A 26,314-nucleotide genomic window follows, 5' to 3' on the forward strand; every position below is an offset into this window, starting at 1 on the left:
GTGCAGATCAGCAAGGATTGTTGACAGATTTTGCAGACCTGCAGCTGTGAGTGGAGAAAAGGTGCATTTCAGAAGCACTGCACTTTCTGGAAGGTGGACAACTCTCTGGGCTTAGGTCCTTGCCTCACACTGTTGGGGCACAATGTCCAGGTTAAAAAGATAATTTCTTACTTCATATTTATTACTTCTTGCCATCAGTGCTTTTGTTTTATGGGAGTGTGGGAGAGAAAGGTGGAAGCCCATGGCATTTATTCAGTTCCTGCTCCTACAGCTGAACCATACCTGGTGATACAGGACAGTGGTGCTGGGAGGAGAAAAGTTCATCAGGATGCAGTGGGGGCCGCAGCTTCTTTTTTAATGCCCTCCCTCTGGGATCTAAGGTCCCCCTAATCTCTGAAATCTTTGTGATTGCTGGGGTTTCTTCTCTGCTTATTTTGCCTCAGACCAAGAGAGGCTTCATCCCTGTCAGCACACTCCCAGCTGAACAGAAGGACTGACCACCTGCTGCCCTGGGGAGCCATAGCAAGGCCATAAATTCTGGGGGCTGGGGAATTCAGCAGATGTAGTAATTTTACTTAAATATGTTATTGTGGTTCTTTGATTTTACTGAACGCAAGGATAAATTGAGTTCTGGTATGAATTTCCCAGAATAAGTTCATTTTCACTGGGAATGAGCTTGGCCTCTTGTTTTTGTGCAGTAGAGCTGTGATTTGCAGTCTGCATTTTTTCATTTGAGGTATATGCTGACATTATATTGCTAATTCAGGAGGGAAGAAAGAAAAAAAAAAAAGAAAGAAAAACCCCTCTCCAAATAAGTCTTGGCCCTGACAGAAATCTTTCCTAGTGGAGTCAACAAAATTCAGCTGATCTCTTCTGCTGCTGTAGGGTTCAGCATCATTGGTTCCAAACTTTATCTGCCTGTCTTGTGGCAAGAGTGAAAATCAATCCCAGGAATGGCATCCTACAGTCCCTGTCTCGTTCTGCTCAAATTGTGCTTAACGGTTTAAAGATGTGCTGCCGAATTTCTCAGTGATTTATTTCATCTTCTCCATTGTCAGAGCAGAACTTTTTCAATTCAGAAATCTGGTTGCAACCCCATACTGAACTCTTGCTCCTTTGCTGCAGAAATTTGTTAGCTGGGGCTAGATTAGATTTTTAGCAGCTAATCTGACTGCTGTAGGGGTTTGCAGAGTGGGGACAGAGCTGTGCTATTGGATTTGTCCAATTCATTTGACTCCAGGACTATAATTGCACTTATGTCTTACAAGGCTTTTATGGCCTCGGGCTGGCGAGCAGCAGAAAAACAAATTGGCAGTGATACAGTGAGAGTGAAAGGGAATGAAAGGCACACATTATCAGTCTCCAGGCAGCCCTGCTCTGGCAGGAAGTTTCTTGCTTAATTTACAAATAAAACTTAGATTTTAGGATGGGCACACAGTCAGCCAGACAATGGGGATGTCAGGCCCCACTGTTACTTAGCAAAAGTAGCAGCCATGCCTCCCCAAAAGCAGGAATTCTTCAGTCAAACAGACGACTCCTCTCTGGAGCCAGCTGGCTGTGTAATGCAATTAGAAGGGAAAGGAGGTCATGCCGGAGGTGTGCACCGTGACCAGTGTCACCCACAGAGCCCAGAGCTGGGGCTGGGGCTGGGGCTGGAGCTGCTCTCCTGGGGCTGGAGAGCACAGGAACAGCAGGGCTGACCCAGGCCTGGGGCTGGGGCTGTGTCCCAGCACCCCATTAGCCAAACCAGGGCCAATTCCTGTGCCCACCGAAAATTCCTGTGCACTGGGGAGGACACGCTGCCAGTGCCACACTGCCTTCCCTCACTGTGCACATCACTCCAGACTGCTGTTGGTGTTTGCTTCTAAAACCCATCTGATTTCATGTCTGCTTTGGGATTTTTAATGTAGTTTTTCTCTTTATTCCCCCACCCCTAAACTGGGTGGGGAGCACAGCCTGGAGCTCTGGCTCTGCACACGTCAGCCGTGGGGCTTTGGACATTTCAGCACAACTTGCTGAAGTCCTTCAGGGCACTGAGTTTGCCCCACAGCTGCTGTTTTGAATAAACAACACAGGAAAATAGCAGCTGGCTTATTGTCACTGATGAGATTATTGTAACGGCTTTTTATCAATGGAGTTACCTCTCAAGTAACAAATATTTTTGATTAATGCCAATTTTTTCGTTGTAACATTATACCTTGTAACTGTGGTGCTTAAGGATGTGTGGCTTCCTAACAAGGGCAGTAACTCAAGCTCTAAAACAAGTTGCTGGCATGCACTGGGGATTGTGGCAGAATCATGAGCACAGCAAGTATTGGTTCAGTTAAGTTCCCTTCTTCACTGAATTTTGTTCTGAAGGGTGCAATATCAGTACAAAGTGTTTGATTATTATCAGAACAGTTCCTTGGGATTTTAAAAAGGGTCCCTCAAGCAGTATTTGGACATATTTTGATGGCTGTTTTTATAGCAGTATGTGCTATTTCTCACCCCAGAAGCCACAGGAGGCACAGCAGTACAGAGCCTTTTCTTCAGAAGAGCTGAGCTGGGTTTGTGAATTGCTCTCTGCACCTGGGCAACAGAATTGCCTTATGGAATTCATTCCACATTTATTTCTTGGGCTTCCTTCAGCAGAGGAAGGTTTTCTGGGTGCCACCATTGTAGGCTCTCTGTGCAGGGAAGCCAGTGCCAGAGCTGGCTTGGGCTCAGCCTGGCAAACGTGGGCACTTCCAAATCCCTGGCGTTGGTTCCCTGAGCTCAGCTGGGCTGAGCTGGGCCCATCCTGGAGTGGGACAGCCTGGACGGGCATCCTCAGCATCTGGGACCTGCTGTGCACAAGGTCTGCTCACCCAGATGGATTTTAGGGGTGTAGCTGACTAAACCTGACATCTCCCTTCTGATCGCTTTGGAGGTGACCTGGCTGCAGCTGGTCACAGAGAGTGAGATCAGGGTTTTGTCCTGTGTGTGAATTCCTGCTGCCTTTGGTATGTGTCAGTTTGTGGCATTCCCAATGTGAGTGTTTTCTTGTGTGTTGCTTTGTTTTTACTAAGCTTCTGCACAGATATCAAGGTGACCACAAGAACAGCAATTTCTGCTTGCTTTGTACACATAACAAGCTCTAGTAATAGTGTTGTTAATGTTCCCATGTTTTTCCAAGATAAAAATGGTTCACGTTTTCTTCAAACACAGCTAAAATTACCTTTATTCCATGGGTGTAAATAAAACAGATTTATTATCTTCTGTTTAATTTAAAATAAACTGAGAATCTCAGTCCTTCTGGGGAACTGAGTTTTACTTCATTCTGCTGGAACATGAACTGTAAGCCAAGTTCACAGTTGTAACTTTTTAAAATTTTTCACAGTATGTTGGTTTTGCCATGTTTCTCTCATGATTGAGGGGTCCAGTTTGCCACCAATATGTAGGAGTGAAAGTTTTTCCTTCTAAAGGCACTGCCTGGCTCTGAATAGGGAAGCCTCATCAGCACAGTGTAGGCTGATCCAAAGCGTGTTGGGGTTAGTTGTTATTTACCAGTGAAAATCACCACCTTCTTTTCCCTTTTTTCTCTCCCCCTACACAGAGTGAAGTAGCAGAGCTTCGTTTTGGCTTCTTTGTTCGGTCTGTTGTGCACATTGTTCCGGGGGTAGCACCAAATTGGAGGGGGGGGGAGTGTCTTTTAAGCTTTAAGTGGGACTTAAAGTCTCTTTATGCTTGGAGCTGGCATTGTGTGTGTGGATTACATTTTAACTTTAAAGCTTACAGTTGAAACCATTGTGTGAGGCTTGTACGTGATTGCCAAATAGTTTTTGCCATCTGTTAGATCACCTCCAGCTCCTCCAGCAGCAGAGCAAACACACACACACACACACACAGAGGCTCTCAGAGGCTTTCTGTGTGTCATGTTTAAATTTTATCTGTATTTCATGTAGCTCTGCTTCAAATGAAAAGGTGTAACTCCCACAGTATTTCCCATTCTGCTGTACTTCACACTGCCTGGATATTTTGCTGACGTTTCAGGCAGGAGACCTCTCCAGACATAGTCAGTGAGGAGATGTTTGTGGATAATAAATTCAGTTATAGTGGTTCCTGACAGGCAGTTTCTTGACATTCTGAGTCAAGGCATTTCATATTTCTGTGACAGCTGCCTTATTTTAGCTGGAATACAATGCTCCGTTGGTTAATGCTTTGTTCCAGTAATTCAGTTTTCCATCTTAAATCACTGTAGGTAATGTACATTTACATATCATGCTAATGGCTAGTTTGATAATGACTTAATTAAGCCATCAGACAACAATGAGTTCTAAATGAAGCAAATTATTGAGCCGATGCTTTCATGAGCAACTGGAGAAAAACAATATTTTAACTTTTCCGTAATGAAATATTCCTGCTATCGAGCATTGTAATTCAATTTGCGAGCCGTGACCCCTGGTGCAGCGTGGTTATCACAGGGATTAATAAAGAGCCAATTTGCTGTTGCAGCTCCGTCACTTGGGGAATGACGAGGTGCACATCGTGTGGTCCGAGCACACCCGCAACTACCGCAGGGGCATCATCCCCACCGACTTCGGGGACGTCCTCATCGTCATCTACCCCATGAAGAACCACATGTTCTTCATTGAGATCATGAAGAAACCCGAGGTACGTTCTGGGTGCCTCACCGGCCCTGCTGTGCCACTGAGCAGCAGTTGCGTTGCTTTCAGCAGGGCTCAGAGGTTTAGAGTTTGGGGGCTGTTCTCTCCCAGATCAGCCTGTCCATGTCAGGGGAAGGATAAGCTGAGCAAGGTGCCTCACTGGCCTGCTGTGCTCTGCCACTGAGCAGCAGTTCTGCTGTTTTCAGCAGGGCTCAGAGGTTTAGAGTTTGGGGTTGTTTTCTCCCAGATCAGCCTGTCCGTGTCAGGGGAAGGATAAGCAGTGAGCTGACTTTAAAACTGGATTTACTCACGGTGATTGGAGTGACTGCTCTTTCATTTTATAGCCATACTTAGTGCTGAGTGAAACACTCCAGAATACTCAACCCTCAGAAGTTACTGGGTAGAGAACAGTATTTAAGCCATTGTGAATGTCCCCTGTGGCAGTGAAAGCAAACCATTCATGATTTGAGTTCCTTGTGGGATGTTGGGTCACTGCTGTACACACGGCACCAAGCAGAACCTCACACGTCTGTGGGACTGTCATTGTCACCTGACTGGGTGGGATGATGCAGACATTGGACATCCTGTCATCAAACAAAGTATGGGAGGTTCACAGCTGAGAAATTTTTTGGAAAAAAATGCATTTTTTTGCAAAATGTCAGAGGTGTGTGTATGTACATCTGTGCATGTGTGTGAAAAAGCCACTGCAGTAAATGCTCGTCTGATACATTATGGATGCAAAAATATGCATAAAATATACTTTGTGGAAGTAGTCATTGTGATAAATACTCTTTGCCTTATAGGAGGGACAATATTCATCCAAAGGGGTAGCCAACTGTGGTGAATGCCTCCATCATATCCCATATTGACCAGGTGTAGACATTATTTTTTGAGTTGTGTGTGATGGGGTTGTTGGATACTGGTTGTCAGTATCAACCAGTGCTTTGTCAGTAGACATTTCAAACTTCAAAATTTTCTGATAGTGGGTTGTTGGGATTTTTTTTACGCTCGGTGTTGAGCTGTGCAGTTTAGTTTTTGAGCATTTTAGCTTTTTTTAATGTTCCATCAGGGAAATGAGAATTTAGCGTTAGGAACACGCTTGAGACTTCTCTGGAGCGATGGAGAAAAGCTGTGTCATCTTACATATTAGTCAAAACCACCCAACGGGCAGCCAGAATAAGAGCTAACTGGAAATTTAGTGTTATCCCTACATTTAAAGTACAAACCATTACAATGTAATAAAATTAATCCAGACATTTCCAGGGCAAGTGTGGCTGACCTTTTGTTCACCAGCTACTGACCCCAGGGTGAATGAACGAGCCTTGCAGAGAGAAATGTCTGTTGTTTGGCTTCAGTCCCTGGCATTTAAATTGCATTCCCTAATCGAATGAAAAGGCTGTCCTCTCTATCAGGTTACAGAATCCATGGCAACATTTGGCCTTTTATATCCATAATGTTAGCCTTTTTGTTTGCAGCCAAGTAGAGACACCTGGAGCAATGTTAACATTAACCGCTTCAGCATTAATAGCTTCATTATAGAAGAATTTCTGATCAGATAGCTGTTACTTTTGTTATATTGCTTCAGCTTGTATTGTTTTCATTTTTGATCTCCCTGCTTGGCAACCCGGCAATGATTTGCAAATTTTTTTGTCTTGATTAATTAAGCAATATAATTATCAGGAACTGTGCTGCAGTCTTTGCCCGACAAAGCTTGGGAGGGAAGACAATAGTAAGTCTGTTAGTGTGAATGCATTCCACGCGTCACAGATGCACGAGGATATTGGGAACAATGAGAGGAAAAGCTGCCTGCGAGAGGGGACAAAGCATGCCAGGCAAGCTCCGCACTGCACATACCGCCAGGGACATGCTGCGGGTTCCCTGGGACACAGATGCCTCGTTAGATTGCAGCTCGTCATCAGAGATTAATTCTCAGCCATTTGGTACAATAATTTACCCATTCCCCACTCTTTTAACTAGTGCTGCTTGCTGTAGAGGGGAAGTCTTTGTGCTCAGAAGGTTTATTTAACCTTGCCTACTTTTACTGCGGGCAACAGAAATAATGATTTTGCTGTTGGAAATTGGAACGAAGCAGGTGTTTGCAGTGGGCTGAATATTAATTTTTGCTTCACGGATAACTTGCAGTGACATTTGGAGTACTCACAGAAGGGGATCTTTCCCTCTATTTTTTTTAATTGATTCCTGTCAAAGCAGGCTGTTTGTTTGTGGTGGCCACTGAAGCCCTGCTTTCCCGGGCAGGGTGTTGGGTGCCGGACTCGGAGCAGAGCCGAGCGGGGAGCGCGCCCTGCACGTTCCACTGGCCTCCCCCCAACCCTTGTTAGGGCAGGGCCCCCGTGCAGATGGAAGCTGAGGAGATGCAGCTCCAGTGACTTTAATGACCCTTGGCGAGGCCACTGTGTGTGCTGGGGAATGAATAATTCCGAGCCCTGCGTGCATCCGGCTCGGATCGAGGCGGGCTCCGAAGCCCTCGGCTCTGCTGCTGCTCTCCCTGGCCAGGATACACTCACCCTGTCCCTGGGTTACATCTGTAAATTCTGTGGTGCAGTGGTGAGAAAGTCTGCCCCGCTCCCCAGCTCCTGGTGAGTGTGAAACCGTGAATGCAAGTGCTGTAAGCAAAACCTACTTGTCCAAAAAGCCCAGCAGGGAATTTCCCTGCCCCAGTAGCATCTGCTGATCTGACTTTACATATCTGGTATTTGTGTGGTGGTATCACTTCAATACTAGTATGTGCTTAACCTCCTTATCTGTACTTTTGCATTCTTTTCTCTTGCTGTCAATGCTTCTAGACAGTGCATGGGATAAAAATTTCACTTAAAAACATTACTGCCTAGGGAGGCAAAACTTGATGCTCCATAATGTTATCATTTTGGTGGCATTGATTTTCCTCTGTCCCCTTCCCTTCCAACTGCCATGGATAATAATGCCAGCAGTAAATTTAAATAATTGAAAAGAAGGCAAAACCACTATGGAAACATTTTACACTTTTCTGTTTTATTGGGGGTGGGTAATTATTTTAAGTAAAGGAATGACAGAATAAGTGTGCACAGAGACAGCTGTCATTTCCAGATGTTACATTAAACCAAAATTTCTTCTGTAATTCATTGCCACTTCTAATTAGAGGAATTCCCTAGATGCAGGGGATTTATATTATTGCCTTTGTCCATTTATTGAATGACTGTCACAGTCACCCACAAGCAGTTGGAGAAGAATAATAGAGGGTATTTATTTATGTGATAAGCCTCTGTACAGATGGAAAAAATCCGTAGCTTAAATATTGATAATTGTTGCTGGCTTCTGTCTAGGGCTTTAGCTGGGGGGTTGTTTTTCTCATTTTGAGTCTCTGAGAGGGAAATGAATTTGAGTACTTGCAAGTACTGAAAGTTGTGCATTTAAACATTAAAATGTTCGGGGTTGAGCAGGTTCAGATCTGTTTTGTGTCTGCAGTTCTGGACATGGTTTATTTTTAGAAAGCATCTCTTGTTCGTAGTGTGGTCTTCATCTGCAGAGCCTCAGGTCACCAGAGGATGTCACACAGGGGTTTCCTGTGGAGGTGGCCCTGAAGGAGCAGCATTTGGGCACCTTGATCCACTGGGCTGGGCCCATTTGTGCCTGTCCCCACCCTGTGTCCTGCCCTTGAGAGAGCCCCTGCTCTGCCATCTCCTCTGCCTTCCACACACCTCCTGATCTTGGACCAACTCAAGGATTTTTTCTCTTCTGTGAAGTCCATGGAAGGAGTTTATAGAGGATTATCTGAAGTAAATACGTGTTTCCAAAGCCTCCTGCCAATGTTGGAGTCAGCCAGTGAATCAGGGTCTCCTGTTGGGATCCCAGATGGAAAACAGCTCCTAATATTCACTGCCAAAGGCATATTGATTGCAAATTCATAATGGCCCCAGTTTCTACGTGTACCAAACTCATGCTTAGCCAGCAGAATGTTCTGAGACCTGTGTGTGTCTGTGTGGTGTGCTGAGGGCAGTTGTGGGGGATTTAAACACTCACCAGCTTGGGAGATGAATGTCACACTGCAAGTCTCAGTGTGGAAAACAATGTGGCCACGCTGTTTTTGTGGCAACATGCTGTACCAGTCTCCTGCAGTGGTTCTGAAGCCTGCTTTTCTCTTTTGGGGTGCCCAGGTGCCATTTTTCGGTCCCCTCTTCGACGGCGCCATCGTGACGGCGAAGCTGCTGCCCAGCCTGATCTGTGCCACGTGCATCAACGCCAGCAGAGCCGTCAAGTCCCTCATCCCACTCTACCAGAGCTTGTATCCTTTTCCATGGGGCAAGGCTCCCCTTGGTAGGGTTCTCACTTGGAGCATCATCCTGCAGAGAGGTAGGCTGGGATGAAAATCCCTCCTGTTTGATTTCATTGGGAAAGGTCAGAGCTTTCTTTGCCTGCAGCTGGATGTTCTCAGTGGCTCACACCCAGCTGCCATCCAGTGTTTTCAAAATGGAATGGTAATGGCACAGGAGTCTCTCACCAGCAGCTTCCACCTCACTGCTGGTGGGCTTGGGCCTTGATCTGTGAGAAAAGGCAGCTCCCAGCTTGCTTTCACACTGATAGAAGTTCTGGATTGTGTATGTCAGGCTGGTAGCCACAGCTCAGCCATGCTCTTATCCTATCCAATTAACTTTACTTGGACTTGTTACATTAATAAGGCAGGTGGGATTTGTCCTCAGATACAGATGTTCCAGGTCCCAAATTCCAGTTTCTTTCCAGTCACACCTGTGTTTGGGCATTTTCAGAACCCGTTTTCCACCAGTGGCTGGAAGGTAGCTGGAGATGTGCTTCTTTGGGACAGGAGTTGTGACACAGACTGTGGTTCTTGGGTGCTACACAGACCCACAGAGTTAGCACTGGTTTGCACCCATGCTAGGGTCTTCTCATAATGCCATAGATTTCATAGCTTGTTTTGCTAATCACATCACTTACCTCAGGACAAACATTCGCTGCACTTTGCTGTCTCTGGGGAGTATTTGATTTGAGTATTTTTCTAATCGCATGACTTGGAGAAAGAGTTTGTTTTGATCTTTGAAAGAACATTGAGGAATTAGTATACGATGCACATTTTTAAAACATGGAATATCCTCAAAGTACTCATTAGGGTTTTTTTTTAAAACTAAACTAAAATACATTTTGTCCAGTATACTTTGCAAAAGTCATCAGAAATTAAAAGTATCATTGCATGTAAGTAGATTTGTGTTAATAACTAATTGTTTACTCATTGTAAAGCAAGTGGTGGTGGTGGTTGTGCAAACTGTGGCAATGCCTGACAGGTGGGTCAAGGCTCACTTTGTTTTCTTCTGTTTCCTGAGAGAAATCTAGCAAATTCCTGAAACTGTGATGTGCAGAATTTAGCTTAATCTGTCTCTCAGTGTTCAATACTAAAGTAACAGTGTATTAATATGGACATAAGTAGCAGCAGTTCCAGGAACGAAGCTGTCCCAGCCCCTCGCTCCCAGCTGGAGTCCTCCCATGTTTTGGCATTGAGCATTTTGTGAGTGAGCAGCACTCACCAGCTGGCCATGCTCCTGCTGTCCAAGGGGGTGTCCCCAAGGGTCCCTGTGCGTCCCTGGGGGGACAGAGCTGCACAGACACTGCTCTGCACAGGGCACTGCTCTGCACAGGTCTGAGCTAGCATCTGTCCCCACATTCTTTTCCGCCTTTTCCTGCGTCTGCTTTTGCACCTGTGCTGTCCATAGTGAATCAACTGCCACTTGTCTGTCTGATAAATGAAAGTGGATTGAGAAACTCCTGAAATGGCACAAAGGGGAGGTGGTGGGCAGATCCCTCTGGGGCAATACTGGAGCAGGAGAAAAAGCTATCTGTAATTCATTCTCTAGATAGTGCAGACTCTGAGATGCACTGCAGCCAGCAGCTGGAATGTGAGTGTGTGTAGATGTGTAAAGGTGATGTTTGGGCCTGTCCAATGCAGCTCCCAAAGGGTGAGTGACTCAGGTCCAGTGTTTGCTGTGCCAGCTGCTGTGAGCAGGACATGAGGCAAGCAGACCCAGCAGTGCAAACAGTAAATGGAAGTGCCATTATCAGACTGGAGATGGAAATAACTCAAAAAATGTCAGTGAGAGGGAGAAACAGAAAGCAATGTCCCTGGCAAAGTGAGGGATGATGTTTGGCACACACCAGTCATACCTGCAGTTGGGATGAGGGCTGCAGGCCAGTGTGAGGCAGAGCTGAGGAGGATCTGCAGCTTCTCTTTGGCTCATGGGTCGTGTTAAAAGGCAACATCCCTGCTAAGGGTCAGTACTGAAGACGTTTGGACTCTCGTGTGGTTACAAACAGATCAAACACTTCATCTGGTGTCCATGTGGGTTCCATGAGGTGCTGCATCCGTGCTGGAGCAGTGGCAGGGTGTGAAGTACCTGCAGGGACTCATCCCTGCTCTGCCCTGGTGGTGCTGGGAAGCCGGGGCAGCGTCTTGCCAGCAGTGACAGCTGAAGTCACTTGTTGGAAAGTCTGTAAACTCCGGCTACAGCTGCACTTGTCAGGGGCTGTAAGGGAAGTGTAATCAGCCACAGAGATTAATTTGCATCTCAATTAGGAAAGAGTCAGGAGGAAGCTGTAGGGTCTGTTGCTGGAAGGTTGTGGAAGAAATCTCATCAGGCACAAAAGGCTCCCGACTTGGTGCTCCATCGAGCGGAGGACAATATCAGAGTCTGGTTTCCATGGGGACCGGGACCGCAGAGCCACGGGAGCATCTCGCTGCCCGCAGCCGCTTGGTCATGATGACACAAATTCCACTGCCGTGCCCAAATACAGATTTCTGTTAGAAATCTCTTTGAAAATTAGGAAGGTAACTACGGCAGACCTCGTCAGATTTGTTTTTAATCTCTTTTTTAATGTTTATGTAATGCTTTTGGTTTTAAGGGATTCATTGGGGCAAGAGGTTCGTTAAAAAACAATTAACTATATTTAAACTTCAGTTTAGAGCCGTTGTGGCTACAGGTTCTTTGTGTCCATCGAAGGGCACATGATGGCACTCCCAGGGTGCTGCATGCACAGCTCAGTTGTCTTTGGAACTGTGCTGTCTCTGCCGCTGCCGCAGTGCTTCCATGGGCGGGGATGATTGCGCATCAGTTTATGTTCCAAATTCCCATTTTATTCCTCCTTGGTGCCATGGAGCAGAGAGGCTGAGTGGCTGCAGCCCCTGCTAATTGGGACTCTTGCCATCCTTGAGTAACTGCTGAGCATGAGGCAATGTGCTCCAGCAGCCTCTCCAGGCCCCTTTTTTTCAGGCAGTGTCTGACTTTTAATGTGACTGGGACTTACAGAAATCATAAGTAATAAGATGACTTCAATTTTACAAGAACAAAAAATAATATTTAAGCTTACTATAATTGTTGTATTGAAAGGAATATATTTCTGCAGGTTTTTGAATACATTCGAGCCTCTTTTGTATGTGCTGGGGAAAGGAAAGAACAACCTCTCTTGCAAACAATTAATTACATGTCATAAGTAAGCAAGGGTCTGTTCTGTTTCCAGCAATGCTGAATTTTTCAAAACCTGGTGGGAATGGGGCTGTAAAAGTGCATCTCTGAATGCTCTTCCAGCTTGTGTGAAACAAGCTGTGTGCTGGGAAGGATTTCTGAACACTTGTGTGATCTGGAGTGCTGTGGTACTCAGCTGCAGCAGAGCTCCTCTCTGGGAGCTGCTCTGTTCTGAGGGTAAATACTGGGGGAAAACAGGGTTTGGATTGAAGTATTACAGGTCTGATTGGCAGCTGCTGTCTAAGCTGACAGTTCCTAAGATCAGGTGCTAGTCAGCCTTCAGCCATGAAAATGTAGCTAGTTTGGCAGGTATCGGGCCTTTTGGTTGGCCCATAATTCAGTCCTGGTCTCCAAAAAGATACTGGGATTTGGAGATAGCGATGTCTGAGCAAAAAGCTCCTCTTAGAATGCCCAGGGAAATGCAATTCTCACTGCCCAGGTTATCTTTCCAAATGAAGCCATTTCTTTTCTTCTTGGATTGAATTGGCTTAATTTAAAAATTGTTTCAGTGTTATTTTGAGTATCTTACCACTTTGGGTTTTTTATTACCCCCACCATTTCAAATAACTCTTGTACTCTCAGTCCTTGCTGACTGGGATGCTAAGTGAATTCAGAGAAAAGTAGGAAATACCCCAACGTGTTTGAAGCGTTACCTCAGCTTTGAGGAGCATTTTGTAATCTGCCTTGGGGAGGGTGGAATGTGTCCTGTGTGCCAACACCAGTGGGCTTCTTCCCTGTGTGTGTTTTTCAGTGACTTCTGGTAGTCTCCAAGTTATGTTCTTAGCAATTCAAGCTACTGCATGTACTTCTTGGGAATGGGTAAATAGAGAGCTAGCTCTTGTTGGGGTTTATTAATGCACTGATTATAAAATTATCTCTGTGCACAATCTCGCTTTTGGGATGAGTTGTTTGTTCTTATGGGCAGCAGAGGGGTTTGATCTCCTGCTGCCTGTTGACTCCTGCACTCCACTTTGCTGTGACATCGGGCTCTGGAGGTGTCTGTGCATCGGGACAAGCACAAACGAGCACGGTGGGGATGAAAGCTCCTTATGTAATGTCTGAGCACTGGATGTCACCGTTTCCCAGCTCACAGTTTGCACTCCTTTTCCAGGACCTGAGGAAAACACAGCCCTTACCCTGGAGAAGTAATTTGATACATGAGTAACTCTCTCACTGTTTTCTCCACTGTAGTGGCAGTGGTGTGCCTGCTGACCTGTGCCAGCCAGCAGCTCACTGGGGTAAAGCCAAAACTCCATCTAAACACATAACAAAAAAGACATTCATAACTTTAATTCATTACAACTCATCCAGATATTGACATACTAATATATCCTAGATGTGTTAATATCTGGAACCAAGAAGATTAAGCAAAGAACATCAGCTTCAAATTCTGAATTAAATCCCTTTCTTGGCTTAAGCCAATTTCTGATTAACCTAATAGAGAGTGCCCAATCTGCTTACCTGCTTTATCTGTGAAAGAAAGGTATTTGCTATGATGGACTTAATTGTGTGAATGGCTGTCAGATGTTCTGGAGGCTCGTGTGGTGTCAGACACGTTTTGTGTCCCTCTCAGTGTGTGTTTCGTGGCACTGGCATTTGGAGCTCTGCTGTGGGTACAAGGCAGTGTTTGATCCTGCCGGGGAAATGAGATGGAAAGCCTGTTATTCCTTTCAGAGAGGGTTCACAGTTTGTCCCCTTTATTTCATCCCAAGAAGTGGTGCCCTCCAGCTATATCGATGCTGATAGGAATGGCTATGAAATTCTAAAGCATGTGTCACAGGAGCTGTGACAATTTATGTGACATGGCACCTGACGGTGTGCTGCGAGCGGCCGGCCCTGGCTGGCACGAGTGCCTGTCAGTGCCCAGTGTCTGTGGGCAGCAGCAGGTCCCTCTCACTGCCCTTGGCCAGGGGTGCCCAGACCCGAGGGGGGCCGAGGCACTGGCAGCTCTGCCCTTCATCCTGCACAGCCCCTGCTGCAGCCGATCAATGGCTGGGCTGGCTGTGTCCTCTGCCTTCCCTCCTCACAGCCAGAACCTTCTCCAGGCAGCGATCGATGCCTCTAATCTGCTCCAGCCTGTAATAAGTCATGCGAGGCAAAGCTTTTAGGTGGCATTACATGGGATTGTGGAGGCGGCTCCTCAGCTCTCATTCATAGAGCTCTTCATGGACTCGCAGAGAATCCACTGCGTCCCCTCGGTGCATATCTAAAGAGTATGAAATGCTTCTGCAGGTCTAAACTCCACATGCTGCTGCACTGTGCACACACAATGGGATCACATTTCTCTATTTTCTGTTTCGTGTCCATTCCTGAACCTGCTGGCGGGCCCTTGTTAGACACACAGCTTGTACCCACATTGCTGGGGGAGCAGGGAGCAGCCAGGGGGGCTGCACGGCAGCGGTGCAGTTTATTTTGTCACTATAACGTGAGGCACTACTGTCCTCCCCCATGGCTGGGAGCTGCCAAGTTTGCTGAGGGTTGTTGAGAAAGTCCCAGGTTGATTCTGACACTGAGTTTCTGTGCTCTTCAGTAGCACTAAATAAACCCCAGCAGTAGTAGAGGCTCTTCTTTGCTGGCTGATATAATGGAGAGTTCCAAAGATAAACCTGGAGTTAAGTGACATTGAGAATGTAATGTGTTTTCAAATGAAAAGTGAGTTCACTGTGTCAGGGGAAAAAACCCAACAAAACAAACTCAATGTTGGATTTCTAAATGACATAGTAGTAGTATGTATGTGCTGGTTGCAAACAAGGGTCCTAAACCACACAGCCATGCCTCTTGAAGCCCTGCCAGAGACTGAGAAGTTCTGATCTTGCTGGAAATGGTGTGGTTTGGGTGGTGTAATCATGCCCTGCCAAGGCCCTGCCCAGGAGCCCAGGATGAGGATGCCTTGCAGGCAGCTTGCAGGGGCTCACAATTCGGTACAGGGCTTTGTTTATGAGCAGTAAATATCCCTTTCACGAGAAGGTGTACACAGAGGTGCAAACACCTGTCCTACCACCGTGCTTAATGTTTTCTCCTGGGTTACACAAAGAGCCTCCAATTTGTGTTTCATGAGAGGCACTTGCTCATTCTTTGGTTCTTTGACAGAAGAAAAATTGGTATATTCGGGTTACTAACAACTACTCCATCCCATCTTGTGGTGGTTCTTGCCAGTTTGCGAGGGCTTCCCATCCTGTGTCTTTGCAAAGCAATTTTTGCTGTTTCCCCCCCATTAACTTTGAAGGGATGCACGTGACTAAAGCTCCATTGTGTCTTTCAGGAACTTTACTGTGAATTCCCGCTCGGGTTTTGTCTCAGACGGGTCGGTGAAAAGCGGAGCGCGCTGTGTTGCTGTGGCTGGGCTGTGGGTGCGGAGCGGGGCCGGCGGTGCCGTTCCTGGTGCCGCAGTCGGAGCGGGCGGCGGGGGCGCGGGCCGAGCCCTCGCAGGGCTCCCGCGGGCCCCGGGGTCGCTCCCCCGGGCGCGGGGCTTTGTGCGGCCGGGCCGGCTCATTAGCATGCGGGCCGGGCGAGCGGGGCTCTGCTGGCTTACCAGCTGTTCCTGCTGCTCCCGACAATGTCCGGCGGGCCGGGCTGGCCGCGCTGCGCGGCCGCCGCTGCGCTCCAACAGCCTTTCCGCTGGGGATGCCCACGTGGCACCGCAGCGCCGGCCGGCCTCGCATGGCATATGGTGTCTGGATTCATACAAGATGCAAAACTATTCTGCCGCTAATGCACAATGACTCATAGCATTGCTAATTTTTCCAACAAAAGCCCACTTCCACACCCACACTTTTAACCCCTCAGGCTAAAAAGCCTCTTCTTTAGTTTCAAAGCCATGGAAATGTAAGGAGGTGGCTTCTGGATCAATATCTGAAACCCTATATTTATTTAAAGCATATGCACGCTCTAACGCGTATTTTAAATTTCAGTGTAAGCCGGTTTGCAAATTGCCACTATAACGTGCGGCAGGTTTTTTTGTTCCAAAGTGGATTCGTTGTCAAATGCTGGGGTTTTTAAATTTTTTGGTAGTTAACGTATTAAAAAAATAATCTGAAGTCACCACCATAGATAATAAAAGGTTATTTTCATTTAAGAGGAGGGAATCCAAGCATTGTAGCCAGTGGATCTACAAGGATTATGTATTCCAGCACAAGTTCCCAAGCCGCTTGGTGTAAGCAGTTTGTAGTATTTGGGGATCTTTGCTATTTACTGGCTCTTCAGGGACAATAATAATGCACTTTCCAACTAGAGGGAGCTGCTGGTATCCCTGATGCTGATTCTTAACCTCCCAGTCTAATTCCTTTGTGCGGAACGTATGGCGATCGTTCCGATGTTTTAATAAAATCAAGTTAAATTACCCCGAGTCGTTTAGATTAAAAGGCTGCGTCTCAGTTCTTGCGGTGCAATCATCAAATTAAACAGCGAAATTCGGGGGAAACTGAAGCAGATCCTCGTTGCTTTTTGTGGAATTATGTAGGTCATGAAAAGGCTGGCGCAGAGCGCTGCGAGACAAAAAGCGTGCGGGAGGCAGGAGTGCGGGGCAGCGGCGCTGCGGGAAGCGCCCGCTCCGCTCCCTCCGGCGGAACAAAGGAACAAAGGGACCTGTGGCCAGGCTCCGAGGTGGCCAGGCTTGGTGCTCAGGCTCCCCAGGAGCCACTTGTTACAGGGTCCCCTGTGGGCAGCGCTGCAGCAGGTGAAGGCTCCTGCCGGCAGGGATTTAGGAAGGGTCTTTCCTAGGGAATGGTTTGAGGGCTTCTGACACACTCCATGGTGGCCTGTGGTGGGATGTGCTGTGTCCTAGCCAGGGCCAAAGCCCAAGTGCTGGCCTTGGAAAGGCAGTTTCCATCCAGCAAGGCTGTTCCCTTGTCCCAGAAACAGCGGTGGGAAGGCTCAAAGGCTGCAGGAGAGCAGATCCACGTGTGGGCATTTCCATGGGTACTTCCCAGCACTCCTGGGACTGGTGGTAACACAAACATGCAATTGCCAGTACAGGTTTATGTCATTTTTCAAACTTCTCGTTTGAAGAGACCCTGACTTCAGTGTGTGGTTTTCATAAGCCATGCATGCTGAAATTGCTTAATGAGAACTTAACTAATAACTTTCTAAACAGGAAAACGTTTTTAGGCTTAGATTTGTATTTTCTTTATGACTTTGTTTCTCTGTTATTGACAATGAGTGGCTGAGTTGAGTGCTGGCCATGCTTTGAGGAGGTTAGACAGATCTGACTCCCCTCCAGCCTGACTGGCTCTGTGCAGCTGATACCAAGAGGAGGGAGGCACAGAAATTTTTGTGCCTGCTATATAAAAGGTACTTTGATGGGCAGCACCATAATCCTACATTGCCCTTTAGAGAGGCAAGGCTTCCCCTCCACCTGCATCTGAAAAGCTTTGAAAACATCCTGTTACTGGGGACATGAACATGGTAACATCAAGTGAGAGGAATAGGAGAAAGCTACTTTTTATAGCAGGTTTTCTGGCTGGCATATTCAATTTATGGGTTTTTTTTCTCAGCATTGTAATTTTTTGTGTATTTCCCAGTGCTTTTAACTGTCAGGTTCTACTGTATAAACAGGAGCAGATGGCTTTTGATGATTTCTTAAACTTAATGTTTAGTAACTATCTAGTGCATGGACAGTATTTCCTGTTAAACAAAGTCTCAGGTAATTTTCTGGGTTTTAGTACTTCTCTAAATTGGCCTGGGCCAGTTTTTTGGAGAACTGTGTCTGTAACTTGTGCTGAACAGCTGGATTTGTGGCCCCTCTTTAGGGTCATCCACCTGGCTGATTTTCACCTGTGAGACAGTGTAGATTATCTGACACCTTGCTGGCCTATGGTTTGTGGCTTCCTGAAGTAAAACAGGCCTTCCCCTGCACACCTTCCAGCTGAGAACCCCTGAAGGGTTGTTTGGGGAGCAGTTATTTCTCTGAAATCTTAGTAACAAACTTGGGGTTAGCTCAGTCCTGTCTCAGTCCCGCAAAGCCTCGACACCAAAAATGTGCTGTGACAGTGAATCCATTGCAGCTTAGGGAGGGAGCTCAAGCTCCCAGGCCTTTGCTTTTCTGTGTTTCTGAAAGCTCTTTCCTGAACTTGTGCCATCCCTATGACCCCTGACTGGCTTCTTGCTATTGAAAGGGGGCTTGTGAGGACTGTGCTTGCCAGAGTGGCACCCTTCAGGCCGTGTGGCAGGGCAGGCAGGATCACAGAGGCCCAGAGCACTTTGGAGAACGAGCCCTGAGGCTGATGCTCAGACAGCCCCCAGATCATAAGTGAACAGGGCTCTGCACTTTGAATTTCTGTGTCCAGCCCTCCTTCCTCTCCCTACTGCCAGCCTCTCTCAAAGCTGGGGAATGTGAGGTTCTGAAAACACCTATTCCCACAGGCAGCTCTGGTGGTAAGAAATAGAAGATTTTTCTGTCCTTAACTGTTAAATACAAGTCTGTATTATCTGAAGGTTTCAGGTTGTAGGAACAACAGTTACACCCACATGTGCCAGGCTGAGTAATCGAGGGAGAGCACAACCCTCATCGTTAACTCCCCGAGCCTGGCAGGAGAGAGGGATTGTTCCACTCCAGGAGAACTGTTTGAATTCAGAAACATTTCCTTTCTAGGCTTTTGCAGAACCTGTTGGGTTTTGTGCTCCCATGTTTTATGACTTGTTGCCATGATAATTCAGCTCATCTTACAGGTTTCTCTAATTGTGATTGATGTGTAATCATTCATTTTATTGAACCTCATTAAGGTCTGTGAACCTCTGTCCCAACTTGCAGTAATTAGAGCCCAGATAGCCATTCCATCTGTTCCCAAGCACTGGTTAATTAATGAACTTTTAACGTGTTCTTTGCCTTGTAAAAGCCCTCAGTATTCTCAAGTTGCTGAATAGGATTTGCATGCCAGCATTTCCGTTTGTTTCAAATGCCACAGCAACGTGCAGTTTGGAATCCCAAAAGTCAACACACAAAGTCCCAGGATCTCGGAAAGCAAAGTGGAGAGATTTTACTTTCTGTTCCCACTTTGTGCATCAATTACAGTATCTGTGAAACTGGAGTTTGCAAACAAATGCCTCACAGGGTCTCCAGTGTTCTTTACTGCCCAAACCAACGGGTTTGAATCTTCTGCTGTATTGCTAAAGACAATACACAGACATCAGTAAACCAAATGTTTCATTTTTCATGGTAGTACTTACTGGAAGAACATTAGAAACATGATACCTACAGACACACATTTTCCTGCCCTCATATTTCATCCTTTTGTTACATTTTGAGCATCAGGCCTGAGACAGCTTTGCTAGTTTTATGTAGCATTCATTACAAGGAGATTTTTAGGATGGAGCAGAATCCACCCCTGCTGCTGGAGTTGTCAGAGAGACTGCTGTGGGCCAGGACTGGGAGAAATCAGCAGGACCCAAGCTTCTGAGAGTTTCTCTGCTTCACCTCTGTGCATTCTGACTGTGCAGTAAATGCTGAGTCAGTGATCTGTGTGCAGAGAATAAATCATTGCATTTTTTAAAAATTCATTCAGTTTCTGTTTGCTGAGCAGACAGGAGAGGTAATATTTCCAGTGGCAGGAGTTTAAAGAAAATGTTGAGGTTTTTGTGCATTCTTGCACTTGTGATCTGCTGCTGGTTTTTACACACAGGACTGTGGTGCAGGGCTGTAGCTGTGCTCTGCCTCATTTAGATTGATCTGTGTTTACCTTCAATATTCAGGACAAGAATTAAGTCATACTGCTCAACTCCCTCAAAATCCCTTTCAGCATCCAAAGGCCAACCATCTGTCCAGTGCAGCCATTCTTTCCTCCCCCAGTATGTGTTTTAGCCAGTGCTTTGAGCAAGGCTGTATCCTGAAGAAGCAAAATATGAAGGGAAATAAAGGTCTTGGGCCTGGGGCTGTGTTTAGCAATGCAAACCCTGTAAATAGCAGGTAATTTTTGTGAAACAAGTGTAGAGAGCCCCTGGTTCTGTGGTACTTCAGTGTGCTGGTCTGTGGCACAGTGGGTGTCCAAGGCACTGGCAGGCCTGTCTGTGGAGAGATTTCCAGAACAGCTACTTTTAATTCCTTTTCCAACATTTCTGTGTGCCAGATCATCATCTCACCACTGATCCCACGTTTCAAACAGTCTGCTTGGCAAATCCATGTGTGTTCCCCTGCTCCTTTTTAGGACTGAAGTGTTTTAAGTGACTGGCAGATCTGCAAGAAAAATGGATTTCTTTCTCAAGCATTTTGGGAGATGCAGGTGTTTTGTCTGGGAATGTGCTGGCTTGTGTGCAGTGTCAGGTGTGTGGGGCTCAATCATGGCGCTGTCTCTTCTCCATTGCTGATGTTCTGCAAGTCCAAGGCTGGGATCTTGTTGAAGTTCTTCCAACATGTTGTTCCTCTGGCTGAGATTTAGCCAGAAACAAATCCACTCAGTGTGTGCATTTACTAAGGTGTGTTTGTAAATCATACCACTCCATTACAGCTGATATTTAGGGGGTGCACTTCTGTTTACATGAAGAAAACTGGGATGTTCTTCCTGGGCAGTCCCTCTCCTGCTCTCCACAAGCCTTTGCACTCTGTTTAACAGATTTTCAGATGAAAAAACATGCAGACAATCTTGGTGAGGTTTGAGCAACAAACAGAGCATCCAGGTGAAGGAATGAGAGCAGGGACCTCTTGCCCCTCTCTGGTGGGATCCTGCTGTTGCCTGTGCTCTGGTTTTCTGGATGTGCAGAGATGTCCCCAGTGTTTACTTCTCGGGGCTGATGGATGTGAGTCCTGCTGCAAGGACACCTATAGGCACAAATCTCTGCTTTAATGCAACAGAATGGGTTTAGACCCTGCATACATATTTTAGCAATATTTTCTTTTAAATCTGCAAGCAGGGGTCGCATTCCACCTTTAGTTAGCTAAATGGAAGGGCTAATTAAGGGAATTACACTTAAGGCTGTTCTCTGTCAGGTAACTGATTTTATACAATAGGCATTTACATTAAGATTTTAATATTGCCTGTATTTTGTTTAATACAAACATTTTTTATTTTTAGATTAAAATATTTTAGCAGCCTTTCTGTAGGTTGCCTGTAAAATGTTTGATGTTATTTGGGTTTATTAAGAGAGATAAGAGGGATGTTGTTCTATCAGCTGTTAAATATTATTGCATGTTAATCCATATTTTAAAAGTTCAAAGTCTGTGCTAGCTCGTGTTTCTCTGTTCTTGTTGCTGTTGGTACAGAAGTGCTCGTATGGAGCATTCCCATTTGTGTGAAAAATAGAATTCAGCTCAGGCTATGCATAGATTGTCAGAAAGATTAAAGTGTGCATCGTGCAATTTTTCCTCTTTCAGAAAGGGGCCTTTGATGTGCTAATGTTCACTTTCTCTCTTTTCATGGCGAAATGCTGGGCATTGTTTCGGGCTGCAGAGCAGTGTCTGCCTCAGAGAGGCAGATTCTAACGCCCCAGAGCCCAACCTTGCAAGGTAGCAGCATCTGCAGGGAGACTGCTGGCATTGTCCAGGGGATCAGATAGCAGTGTGCCTGCACAGATAAACACCAGGGCAGGCACTGAGGAGAGGTGTTGCCAAAACCAGCCAAATATTTAATATCCAATATCCCACTTCTGCGTGCCAGTGTTCCTGCTGTTACATCGAGTCACACGCCGCAAGTCCAAACTGGAAAGCTTGGCAGTGCAAGAGGTGCTCACTGTAGGCTCTGAAATCACACTCAAAGACAAGGCTGTCATGTATTTCCAAAGTTATTTGGCAAGTGAAATTATTTGGATGGGCTCATCTTGGGTTGCAGTGGGCATTTTCCAGCTAATGGATGAAATCCTGCAGGCTGCACACAGGGCCAGCTTGAGCTGATGTAGCAGGGGCCTGATGTGGGTGATGACAGTCATAGTGACAAAGGTGTGTGGAGAATGAGCAGCTATGAACAGCCTTTCTAATGCCAAAAGACACCAATTCTCCTTTTGTAATTGACTGGGAAGAAATTATTTCCTGAGTTCCTCAGAATGTAAGTATAGGAAGGGACAGTGTGTAACTGGGCAGGAGTGAGTGAACGCTGGTTGTGTCCAGCAAAAGACGGATTAGTTGGTATTTGAATGATAAAAGCCTTTCTTTTCAAACTGGGTGAAATTTGAGACAGTAAGTTAAACAAAACCTGGAATAAAACTTGAATACAGGAAAACCTGACAGCAGCATGCAGTGTTCCTGCTGTGTAGCTTCTTCCCCGGGTCACTGTCCCTGCATATTCCCCCTTCTCCTCTTCCACCAACTTTGATGCTTCATTAAAAATTCATCCTCTGCTCTGTGCCTTCTCTCTGGGATGCTCAGGATCTCCTTTTATACCCGACATGACTCAGCAGTTAAGGATGTCAAAGAGCTTCAGAAGTTTAGCTTAAAGAGCACTGGCTGGAAGCAGCAGTGAGAACACTGAGGAAGTGATGAGCTTCCCAGGTTGGTGCTCAGGCTGGGTCTGTGTGGAGGCAGCGCCCAGGTGGCAGCAGGCTGGAGCTGCTGGGCACACACGCTGCCTCAGGGTCCTTTCTGTGCTGCGGGGAGCTGCAGACGGTGCTTGGAGGCACGTGCCGGGGAAGGGTCGGCCTGTGCTGTGATTTGTGGTGCCCTCACAAAGGAGCGGCTCTGTGCTGGCTGCAGAATGAGACGTGTCACAAGGGCCTGGCAGGAAGCAGATGGAAGGGGCTGTGCGGAGCAGAGTGGCTGTCGCCGGGGGCTCCGGGGCAGGTTTTTGGTAGCCTTGGAAAAATGACTGGAGCAGCTCACATGTCACCAGTTGCCATCCACCTCTCCTGCCTGCGCTGGCTTGCAGGGACCGGTGACTTTCCTGCAGGATTCCCCGCCTCCCATCACGGCTGTCTGTGCAGCAGCACTGCCTCGCTCATTTGCCATCTCAAATCAGATTAATTGTCCATTTTAACAAAGTGCTGCCGCTCTGCGAGTCGGCCGTAATCTCATCGGGGTGGAAGTGGGTGCTCCATAACCCAGACACCTCAGGGATGCAGGAGTGCAGAGCCCAGTGCTTGCACAGCACAGTTGCTCACTGATGCTCTTCCCTGGTGTATCTGTGTGACCCCCAACTTTGTGGGCATGTGGGGGTCTCACACGGGCACAGGTCATTGCAGCTCCCACTTGGGGACATGCAGGGCCCTGCCCCAGCCTGCTCTGCTCCTGCACTGCTCTTCAGTGGGTTTTGCCTGAATACACAGAATGCCCCCAGCTGGGAAGGGCTCCAGCAGCACCTCAGCTTTTTTTTGAGACTACCTCGTGTTTTGTCACTTCTTGTTTCTACCATATTTATTCCAGTAGTCTGGAGATTTTCTTTTGCACTGTTCTGGGGTTCAGCACTTCCATTCCCCTTCCCCCGTGTGTTAATACCTGTATACAATATGTACCTGTATACCATAGTCTGGCTTCTGGTCTCATTCTCACTCCTTTTCAGAGCTGGTTTGAACCTGGCCAGTCCTGGGTACTAAAGCAGGCTGTCAAGCAGCCCTCCCCACTGCCCTCTCTCCACTTCCACCATCATTTCTCTTGTGCTTGGATTTAGAACTTGGTTGCTTAATAGTGTATTGCAGTGCTCACTCAGGAACTTATCCTGTCATTAACTGTAATGATAAGACTTCATGGCCATCCTGAATTACTAGAAACTTACAGGAATTTTTTTTCAGAAACAGTAGAACATTTAGAGGAAATTAACAGCAGTGAAACCAATGCATTGACTTGCCTTTTTGTGAAGGAGTCACTTTTATTTTCAGCTTTGCTCCCTCTCCACTCACACATCCCACCTCATAAGTTTAAAAAAAGCAGACTTTATAATTATGCACCAGAATTTTAATTTATTCCTCTGGGAAAATGGGGAGCCATCACAGCCTACACACTGGCTGAGCTGTGCTGTGGAAGTGGAATCCTGTTTCCCTACTGGGAGGTCACTTTCAGGGAAAAAAATGTAATTTTAAATGCTGACTTAATCCTCTGCTTTTGGGGGTGCTGTTTGGCCGAGGCAGCCGGCAGTGAGTGCGTGCTGCTCTACCTGTTGTGGGCTGTCTGCTGGAAGGGTATGTTCATTTAATGGATTTTAAGCAACATTATTCAAAGATCAACAGAAGGCATTCTGTGTTATATGAATAAAAGATTTGCCCGTGCTCCTTGTTAACCCTACAATGACAGTCAGTGTCATTGAAGTGCAGCCACCTGGCAGGGTGCTCTGGCCTCAGATGCTGCAGGGCCCGGCTGGAGGCAGCGCCAGGTGTTGCTGTGCAGTGCCAGCCACTGGTCAGTGTGGCCAGAGGAACCTGCTGGGGGGCACAGGTACAGCAGGGAAAGGGACACTGAGAAATGGAGTCCTCACTGAGCCCTTGGTCAGCCCTGGGAGGTGTTTCTATGCCACCCACAGCCCCATGCCCGGGGCAGCCCACACTCAGTCCCTGCTTTGGAATATCCACAAATGTCTCACGTGATAATTTTAAGCCTCTGTCCTCCTTATATTTGTTTTAGTTTAAAGCTTGCAAATCCCTGCTGTTTCTTGCTTGGCTTTCTCTGATTTGTTCTTCCTTCCTACCCTGTAACATCGAGCAATTTCCCAGCTTGTCTCACCACAGCAACAAGTCTGTTTCGTGTTAAGCGTCTTGCAAATGGTGTCACTCATAATGGATGTGATAATAAGCCCCAGTTACTTGTCCCTGATTGTAATAAATGTAATATATAGGCCTGTAATAGACCTGAAACTGAGCCATTTAGTGTTAGACCCAGAAATAATGAAAAGGTCTGTAATAAACTAGAAGGGGCAAAATTACTTCGTGTAATTGTATTGTGTTCTGCTTGTAGCTGCCAGATCATCATACTCTTATCAAACTGACAGGGTTTAGTAACATTTAGTAGGTGATAAAATATATTTATAAATTGAAAAGACTTGTTGCTTAATGAGTGAGCTTTGACAGTCCATCAGTTATATCCAAGGCTCAGAGGTGCCCCTTTCTGAGATGTCGTTCCACTGGCTGTGATTCAGTTAAAACTAAATTAATTGAGCTTCTTTTAGCAACTAATTTATTTGGCATGTGCATTTATATTCCATATAATTCCAGGAATCCCTCTATCTGTGTGCTGCTCAGCAGCAGCTCTGTGAGCCTGGTCTCCTGAGCACACAAAGCCACCTTAGTGTCACTGCAGTTGTTCCACGGGGTCGGAATCACACCCCATGAATGGCAGTGCAAATAATTTTCTTCTAGACTGTATGTAAACAATTTTGTGGCATATTCTCATTTAGAAAGAGTCTGGCATTATCTCCCCTTCCCCTGTCTCTGGCAATTTAGGTTCAAAGCTGGGGATTGCAGAGGCCGGCACCTTCAGGTTCTGAATGGTTTGGAGTATGGCATTATCCCAGGAGATTCCCAACTGTGCCTTCACCTGGGTACTGCTGTGATGGAGCTGGACCTGCTCTTTGTCTCCAGGTGCACTGTGGAGCAGATCTCATGAGGCATGTGACCTCTTCTGGTGACATTTCTGGCTTTAGAGTATCCTTGTGTTTGGGGAGAGGAGTGGCAACAAGTGTAGGAATGTTAAATATACACGGCTGTTAAACTGGAGACACTGCAAGTCTGTGTGTTTGTGTATGTGCAATGACCAAAGCATAACAGCACCAGTGCAAAAACCTTTATAACCCTCTGTCTTTTCCTTTTTTGGGCTTTTTTTTAATTATAAAATTTTAAGATATAAGTGAATACCAACAGCATTTTTTCATCAGCAGACATAATTCATAAAATAAACTCACAAACCTTGTGGGCAAGTCCACACCTTTCCTACACGTCTGGGTACAGGATAGGAAGGTGTAGCTGGCTCAGCATCCCCCTGCCAGCAGCTCCTCTTCATTTATGGTGGGAGAATCTCATTGCCCAGCTGTCCTGGCTGCACCACCTTGGGATCTGGAGTTTGGCTGGATCCCTGTGAGCCCCACCTGGATTTCACAGTGGAGATAGTGCAGATCCTGGCTGAGTGGCTTGCTGTGGTCCCAGCATGGGCTCTTGCTCTCCCTGGTGCCCTCAGCAGAGAGGAGCTCAGCATCACTGCTCTGGGGTACTGGGAAGGTGCCTTTCACTTAGACCTAGGCAACTCCTGTCCCTTTATCTCTCAGGATTGAGTAGGGAACTGTATGGCTACTCCCAGAGAAAGTATGTTTGGGGGGAATCATGCCCCACTAA

The 26,314-nt window shown here is 46.5% G+C and overlaps 1 protein-coding gene across 2 annotated transcripts in view; it reads left to right on the forward strand.

The window, feature by feature from the left end:
- RALGAPA2 (Ral GTPase activating protein catalytic alpha subunit 2) overlaps positions 1-26,314 on the forward strand; it is an 83,423-nt gene that overhangs the window by 48,916 nt on the left and 8,193 nt on the right. For both annotated transcript variants that reach the window (XM_030945223.1, XM_030945222.1), the window contains 2 exons: positions 4,474-4,632; positions 8,777-8,904. In XM_030945223.1, the coding sequence (XP_030801083.1) occupies positions 4,474-4,632; positions 8,777-8,904 (287 nt within the window). The remainder of the gene's footprint in view (positions 1-4,473; positions 4,633-8,776; positions 8,905-26,314) is intronic.

This window comes from Camarhynchus parvulus, chromosome 3 (genome assembly GCF_901933205.1).
Source record: "Camarhynchus parvulus chromosome 3, STF_HiC, whole genome shotgun sequence".
Classification (NCBI taxonomy): domain Eukaryota; kingdom Metazoa; phylum Chordata; class Aves; order Passeriformes; family Thraupidae; genus Camarhynchus; species Camarhynchus parvulus.